Here is a 7,782-nt window from a genome sequence, read left to right as displayed (position 1 = left end):
TAGATTAAACAGATGAGGGATTGAATAATTTTCAAACCGCTTAAAGGGGTGGTTACGGACTCAATAACAGCCTTCACGAAGTGTCTGCCCTCGATTCCGGACTCACAGTAACGAAGCACTGATGAACAAAAGTGAGAACTCTGAATAACAGAGAAAATAATAGTATATTGCCTCGATATGTGTGTTACAGTGTCCTTAATGAATCAGGCCCCCCTTTTTATAGTAGGGGAGTTCTACTCTAAGTACAATTCCATAAAAGGTAAAAATCTTTCGTTTAACCTATCACTAGATTTCTGCCGATACGTGCTGAGATCCCCGCCGTGATATCCGGCCGGTCACAGATATCACAGCCTTCTATTACTCGTGCTTGATTTCCTGATAATGCTCTCCAAGGTCTTTAGGGATTCGAACCGATCCCGGGGTTATGGCCCCGATATTCCCGAGGGCGGGCATTGTGCCCTTGGGTTTTGGCTCGAGGGGCTCCTTGTCTCAGTCCTGATTCCTTGCCGTCACGCCTCTTACTTCGTTACTTCATCGGCAACTGAGGCGTCTCAAAGGTTCGATTTCACCCTTATACAGTTCTAAATATGCCTCGGAGATAAAAAGAGCAGTATTTAAAATATATTTTGATTTGATCCAAAGGGAAGAATAACGCACACTATGAAAACAGTATACTCTCCAAAAATTGTTTTTAACAACAGTTTGAAAGAACGACAAGTTTTCATTAACTTATTTTTCGATTTCGGCCTCGCATATAGAAACAGTAGGGCGCAGATATCTTCTATGATATGAACAAAGGTTCAGTTTAGTTCCTTAAATAAAAACTTTCTTGAAAAACTGCACACCACTTGTTCTTCAACTATCTCAAACCTCCAATGCAGTTCCAGAAGCTATAACGAGAATTGCGCAATACCAGTTTAATTCTGGTCAGTTTCATCTTTACAGGGGACAATGGCCGAGAATATATTACACGTAAATGATTTTACATTAACAATTAATTCACCTTAAAACTAATCAATTGTTTCCGTAGATTGGACGTTCACTAGAGGAGTTGGACATGAGTCTGTCTGGTATGGCCAAGAACGTGATGCTCAAAACGACTGATGCAGCTGTCGACGCTCAGTAAATACATTTAAAACATCTTCTAAAATGCGTAAAGTTGTTTTCTTCTTTTTCCTTTTCCTTCACAAATGTACGCTGTTAGGTCACTCCTACAATATGCTATTCTAGTTTTTAAATGATTAGTAAGTGAGACAAGACGTTTAATATTGGCTGAAGGCTTTAACACCGGTTAACGTACCATGTGAATAATAAGCAGAGGCATACATGAAATAGGCAACACTAATATTACAATGACCCAAAAATAAAAGCAACTACGGTCAGAAACAGATCAGTAACATGCCCTTCAAACCATGAGAACCTAAGCAAATCGCTACCGAATAGGTACATTCACTCTATGTTGATCCTGACGATGTTTCTTGGTTTGTCACTTTGACTCGCAGGCTGGGTACTGCTATTACGTCTCAGACCACTAAATGGATCTCTGAATCCAGGATCCCAGTTGGTCAACCAATTATTACTTGTTCCTGCATAAACCAAACAGCAAATTACAGGGATCACACATGCATTAAGCTTCTTCCTATGAAAGGAAGATTTCATCCAGCAAAATCCTGAAAGGCTAACAGAAACTAGCAGGTCACTGGATGGCATAGACAAGGTTCCATTTTTCGCTTTGCTTTCTGTCAGACTGGGCCCGAATGGTAGAATTGGTACCCGTGCATGGGGTAAACAAGAGCTAGATTTCAAGCAGGCATGATCTTTGTGCTTGCTTCTTTAAGTAGCGCTTTACTTCGTAAGCAAACAGATAATAGCCCACAAAGTTTGTCTAATTCTTCCCACCTAAGCGCGCAGTAAATCACAAGCAAACAGTATATCAAACTGGTATGGTAATTCCTAAGAGATTGAAAACAGCTCCTGCTACATATTTTCTGAAATGTCGAATCTAAGGGCTGCAGCTTCTAACAGTTTTTGCACAGAATCTGCATTAAAACGAATTTTTCATCTAAAACGAATAAGGTAATCTTTTAGTGAGACGCTAAACTAGAAAAACTTCGAAATTCAATTTACTAACAGGGAGAACTCTACCACTTGCTGCGAAAATTAGCTACCACACTAAATTAAAAAATTCACACCACCATAAATAATGGCATTCTACCTTTTTGAGTGTTTTTCATAAAGTGATCTCTTCCACAAGTGTGTTACAGAAGAATTAATTTCACCCATGCTCAACCATGCAATATCATTTGCTTAGGCTCATTGTGAAGTGCCAACTAATAAGCTAGTGGTAAGGTCAAGTCTACCTCTCTTCATCTGTGTCATTGTTTGATGAGAGGTGGTGAAGTAATTCCCTACACAGTTACTCCCACGCCCTATATCGACAAAGTTACCTAAACTCTCTTCATGCCCTCTCAAATGAGACAGCTAATAAAGTTTAGCGATAGCAATATAAAATACATAAACTAAGAACATTGTCAAACTAAGTCTAGCATGATTCGGGGGAAAAACCCTAAGTCTAGCATAACTGTATAAGGAATAAAGATAGTTTAACTGAGAAGAGTCAATACTCCGTTGAAAATGTGCAAATGTAATCCATCAGGGCATGTACCAGTACTATTTGACATGATCAGTAGAGAAAGGCATTTCCTTTTCTCACTAACCTGCATTTGCATGCAAATCAGACCCACTCTCCCAGCCAGGAATATGCTTATCAGCATTGCCATTCCATGTCTGTTTAAAGCCAGCTAATTCATCTGCAAAACAAAGAGACAAACATGTGAAATCTGCTGTTGAACGGAACGTAGAAGTGGAACACCTGAGTAATCTTCAAGAAGATGCTACCCTCTGCTAGATTATGCAATGTCTGCGTCGTGTCCACCTTGCCGTCAGAGGCAAGCTTCCTTGTTAAGGAGTGTCCCTAGGAATGATAGAAGAATGTGAATAAGATACTTTTCTCTATCCGGCAAGATGAAGCCACTGTTCACAGAGTAAAGGAAAAGGCTAGAATTCAACCAGAGATTGCACATATCTTTAACTACACAAATCGAGCAATCTTTTAGATTATCATGTAACTGCCAATGTCTAACGCAGGCGAAATAATGCAAGTCTCCCGCAAATTCGTATGAGAAAAGTCAGACTTGTTTCTATCTTCCGCATGAATGGCAGACACATACGATTAGTCACTCTTATTAACTACTAATGCCTCTTTCTCAGCATAGAAGACAAGTGTTAAGACTCCTTTAAAAATGTTCACAAAGTTACGAACTCCATACTTTGGTTGTTAAATCCATCCAAATTTACATAATTTCTAGTAGATAATTTAGAAAGTATTGGAGGTCCACCATTTTCCACTGAGACTCATAGATGTTATCTTGAACATAGTGTATGTTTTCGACTAAATAAGCTTCTAAACATAAAACACATCACAAGTCCTTCAAGTATTTTAATAACAGTGCCAAAAGCAAAGACTAATAAAATGTATTATACCTTATCGTGGATGCCCCTGGAGATTCTATGTGTTGCTTGACCAGTTGTTCTATCTGCTTGCTTGCTCTCCTCTAGCACCCTCTGTTTCATAACATGTGCACTGTTAGAATCAGGAAGAACGCACTTATTCAGCCAGATCAACAAGAGATCAAGGAGATGAGAACATACTCCATTACTTCCAGTCTTACGCGTGGTGGTGGCAGTGTAATATGCCCCCTCTATTCCACCATATGTAACTCTTCTATAGCTCGCGCTTTGAGGCTTGGATTCTGTTCCTTCCAAATTCATATCTTCCATTCTCCGAGTCACGTCTTTGCTTACGCTCTTGCTCTTGCTATGGTCTGCGACATAAGTACAACTAATGATTTCCACCAACAAGAATGTTATTTCCTCCGTTTCATTTTATGTGTCACTCTGTCTTTTTTAGTCTATCCTAAAAAAGATGTCAAGAACATGTGAAACTCTCTCCACCTATCACTTACTTGTTGGTAGTAAGGGCAACTTTAGTAGTTCGCATATAATTAATTAATGTCTCAAAAGTTTCCTTTATTTCTTAAGCTATATCCTCAATCAAACAGTGCTACGTAAAATGAGACAAAAGGAGTACTAATTATGGACAGATAACATAAAAACAACCAAAAGTTACCATCAGTTTGGTCTTCAGGATGTTCAACAAGTGGATTTCTGTTAGCATAATCCCTATCTCTTTCCTCCTCGGAGCCATTAACGCCATCTTCCTCCGCTGATTCTAGCTCTACTTCTCCCTCATCATCCATATTTATCTCTTGAATGACTGGCCCATTGGAATTAGCAAACTGCTGCAAGTCATCAGCAGGAGTTGTTGGATGTAACATGGAAGACTGAGACAATTTAGGAAAAGGGCGAGTAAAGAACGGGTCATCAAATGGGTCTCTTCCTCCAAATATACTAGACATCATGCCTCCAAATCCATCAAATGGACTGCTGAAGGAGTTGAAATTGTCTCTGCCACCTCTTTCTCTCTGCATATTCTCACACCAAACCCTAGTTCCAGAACCGGAAACTTAATAGCTTAGCCATTTAAAGCTATTGAAAAGGTTAAGATTGATTGACAATAGGATACATCATAATTTAGTAATGTGCAGCAATTACAATCTCATAGTCAATTAACGTATCGAGATTGACAACGTCTCAGCTCCTATTTTAGTACTACTACTTAGTAATACAATACTGAAAAAGCACTTGAAAGAATTCGCCACAAAAGCTAGTTTGAACCCTGATATGTATATTTTTAGGAACCTTGTCAAATATTTGAAAGTAGGACATTTACATTCTTACAATCCTGAGGATATCATGAGTTTATATTTTGATAAAAGCACAAGTTTACAATGATTAGAACCTCTATTTTAGGCAATGATACTCTTAACTGAACTTTTTAAGCTCATTTTAGTAAATGATAGAGCTAGTGCAGAATCTACCAGTTCCATGACTAGAAGAAAATTGAATTAAACAATAAACAGCAGCAGAAAAATTAAAAATAGATTGCTAATTCCCTTTACCAAAAAAGAGATTGAATTACCTTAGGTGCAGAGTCGAGAATAAATTTGTTTTATGAGGGGGGATGAAATATGTGCGGGCTACGATTTATATTTGAGGAGTGACACGTTGGAGAGTTGTAGAGGTCAGAATACATGGAGAGTTTGGAGCCTAGATCCTTCCATTTTCTTTCATTTTCTATTCTATTTCTCTCCTTGCACTCAGAACCTTCCAGGTCTCTCTTTTACCATTCCTTTTTATCTACTTTTTGGTGTTTGAATGAACAAAGAATATAAAAAACTAATTGTGCAAACTATTAAATTAGTTTAACAAATATTGAGTAAGGACCTAATGAGAGGTTGAAATAATCATTACTCCTATGAGGGGAATACTATCAACCATTTTGGCACATTCTAAAATAAACACATTATTCAGTTGTTTCTATTAGAATAATATATTATTCGTTAAATATTATTTGTGTGTTCAACTAAACTCATTATTAGCGATTCTAATTATGTGTACATTTCCCCTTTTGATACTTTACGCGTGTGTATTTTTAGTGTTATAATTTGCGGGGTCGGTTAGTTTCATTTCGGGAAGGTTGTGGGTTGATTTGGACCGTTTGGTTATTGGTTTTGAAGCCTTAGTTGTAAATATTGACCAAAGTTTGATGTTTGTGAAAACGACCTCAGAATGGTGTTTTGATAGTTTCGATAGGTTCGTACCATGATTTTGGACTTGTGCGTATGTCCGAAATCGAATTCGGAGGTCCCTAGGTTGATTTGACTTGTTTTTTGTTGAAAGTTGGCAATTTGAGGTTTAGAAGTGTTCCCAAGTTTGACCATAGGTTGAATTTTTGGCTATCGGATTTAGAATTTGATCTTGGGACTTGGAATAGGTCCGTTTTGCTATATGGAATTTGTCTGCAAAATTTGGTATCATTTGGAGTTGGTTTGATAGGATTCGGACGTTTGGTTGCAGTTTTAGAGGTTCTTGAGTTTTTTTTTGGAATTCATGCATTTTGATGTCCAGTTCGTAGTTCTAGATGTTATTTTTGTATTTTGATCACGCGAGCGAGTTCGTATGATGTTATTAGACTTGTGTGGATGTTTAATTTGGAGCCCCGATGACTCATGTGAGTTTCGGATGTGTTTCAGATTGGATTGAACTTATTTTAGGTTGCTGGTGTGTTTGTGTTGTAGTTATCGCAATTGCGAGCACCAGCCTCGCAATTGCGAAGTGAACAGGTGAGGGTCAGGTATCACAATTGCAAAGTGTAGACTATACTGGGTAGGTTCGCATTTATGACACATTAGTCGCATTTGCGAAGGGAGCAGGCTTCGCATTGTCGCATTGCGACTTCCCACATAGGCTGTCAGTGCCGCATTTGCGAAGCATTCTTCACAATTGCGAGGGTTCGCAATTGCAAAGCCAGTATCGCAATTGCGATATCTGCAACTGAACAAAAGGGTTGGGAGTCGGATTTCATCTCATTTTCTCTCATTTTAGATAGACTCGGTAGGAAGCGATTTGGAGAGGAGATTTTCATCTACTTTATCGTGTAAACATCATTGCTTTATCGATCGTAATTGGTTTCTCTTGCATTTTTTGCTGATAGTGAGTCTTTTTTGTTAGATTTGAGCTTTGTGGAGGCAAATTTTAGGGGGAAAGATATTTTTAGGGTTGATTTGGCCTAGTTGAGTGTAAGTATTAGCCTAACTTTGTGTGGGGGAACTACCCCTTAGAATTTGGGTTGATTGTGTTATTTGAATTATGTGAAAGATGTGTACACGAGATGACGAGCGTGTACACGGGCTTATGTGTGGTATTTTGACCGGTTTAAACTTTTAGACTTCTTCCATGCATTTAATTGAATTTGTCACGGCATGTTATATCATCCATTATTAAATTTACTCTCACATACTGTATTTGACGTTGTTAGCACATGTTCTATCTTTTATTGTTAAGTTTTCTCTTATATGCTTTAGTTGAAGTTGTTGCCTCTCTTATTATCTTGCTACCTCTCTTATTATTGAATTACTCTTATTTGAAGTTTTCATTTCGTAGGAATACCTCCATTTTGAGTTATTAAGGTTGAAGTTGTCGATTATTAAGATATCTTCCTTGTTGAGTATTTCTCATTTATTTTGTTATTATTGAGATTCTTGTTCCCATTGTGGTTGAGCCGTGGGCTAGATGGTAACATTGGTATTGTTGATTTTGGCAAGTGTTGTGAAATTTAGGCACATGTAGTGCGAGTTGATTATTGTGTTATGATATTGATACGCATGCGGTGGTATAAGGATAGGGGTTGATACACTTGCAATGAGATATGGTGGAATTTAAACGCGTGTTGCTAGTAAGGGAATTACTTGAAGCCACGCAGTGAGATAAGGGGGCTAAAACGTGTATAGTTATTTCGAAAAAAAAATATTTTTAAAAATAATTGCAAGGCTCACACAGTGATAGAAGAAAGATTGTGATTATGACTTGTAAAATGTAAAATATGAAATTTGAGGTGGTACCTCGGTTGTGATTCTTATTATACATTCTTTGATAAAAAGGCTTGATGGTTGAACAGTTTTGGTTACTTCCTCATTGTCTTACTTGTATTTGTCCGTATTTGATTACTTGTTGTTCTTATCATGTGTTCACTCCTTGTTGCCTTGGTTTCCCTAAATTCTGTTTTTAGCCTTATATTATTGTACTGTTTGTTATCATTCA

The 7,782-nt window shown here is 37.8% G+C and overlaps 1 protein-coding gene across 4 annotated transcripts; it reads right to left on the bottom strand.

The window, feature by feature from the left end:
- Positions 1–1,249: 1,249 nt before the first annotated feature.
- LOC109221659 lies at positions 1,250–5,289 on the bottom strand. 4 transcript variants are annotated; one of them, XM_019386125.1, is made up of 7 exons: positions 5,102–5,286; positions 4,190–4,566; positions 3,712–3,884; positions 3,544–3,624; positions 2,899–2,974; positions 2,718–2,810; positions 1,250–1,586 (listed from the first exon to the last, which is right to left on the bottom strand). In XM_019386125.1, the coding sequence occupies exons 2-7, from the start codon at positions 4,548–4,550 to the stop codon at positions 1,450–1,452; spliced, it is 921 nt and encodes a 306-aa protein (XP_019241670.1). In that variant the 5' UTR covers positions 4,551–4,566; positions 5,102–5,286; the 3' UTR covers positions 1,250–1,449. The 4 variants fall into 4 exon arrangements, with proteins under 4 accessions (XP_019241670.1, XP_019241672.1, XP_019241673.1 ...); XM_019386127.1 differs by having other exon boundaries at positions 4,190–4,361; positions 5,102–5,284; XM_019386128.1 differs by having other exon boundaries at positions 4,190–4,358; positions 5,102–5,284.
- Between the last annotated feature and the right edge of the window lie 2,493 nt (positions 5,290–7,782).

Source organism: Nicotiana attenuata, unplaced genomic scaffold, assembly GCF_001879085.1.
Source record: "Nicotiana attenuata strain UT unplaced genomic scaffold, NIATTr2, whole genome shotgun sequence".
Classification (NCBI taxonomy): domain Eukaryota; kingdom Viridiplantae; phylum Streptophyta; class Magnoliopsida; order Solanales; family Solanaceae; genus Nicotiana; species Nicotiana attenuata.
The sequence above is the reverse complement of the archived record's forward strand: the minus strand, read 5'-3'. Positions and strand labels throughout refer to the sequence as shown.

Excerpts from the sequence above, each read along its gene's own strand:
- LOC109221659 (XM_019386125.1), bottom strand. The coding sequence starts at position 4,550 with ATGCAGAGAGAAAGAGGTGGCAGAGACAATTTCAACTCCTTCAGCAGT. Across the intron at positions 3,625-3,711 it reads GTAAGACTGGAAGTAATGGA|AGGGTGCTAGAGGAGAGCAA; the intron begins GTATGTTCTCAT and ends GTTATGAAACAG. Across the intron at positions 1,587-2,717 it reads TGATTTGCATGCAAATGCAG|GAACAAGTAATAATTGGTTG; the intron begins GTTAGTGAGAAA and ends TGGTTTATGCAG.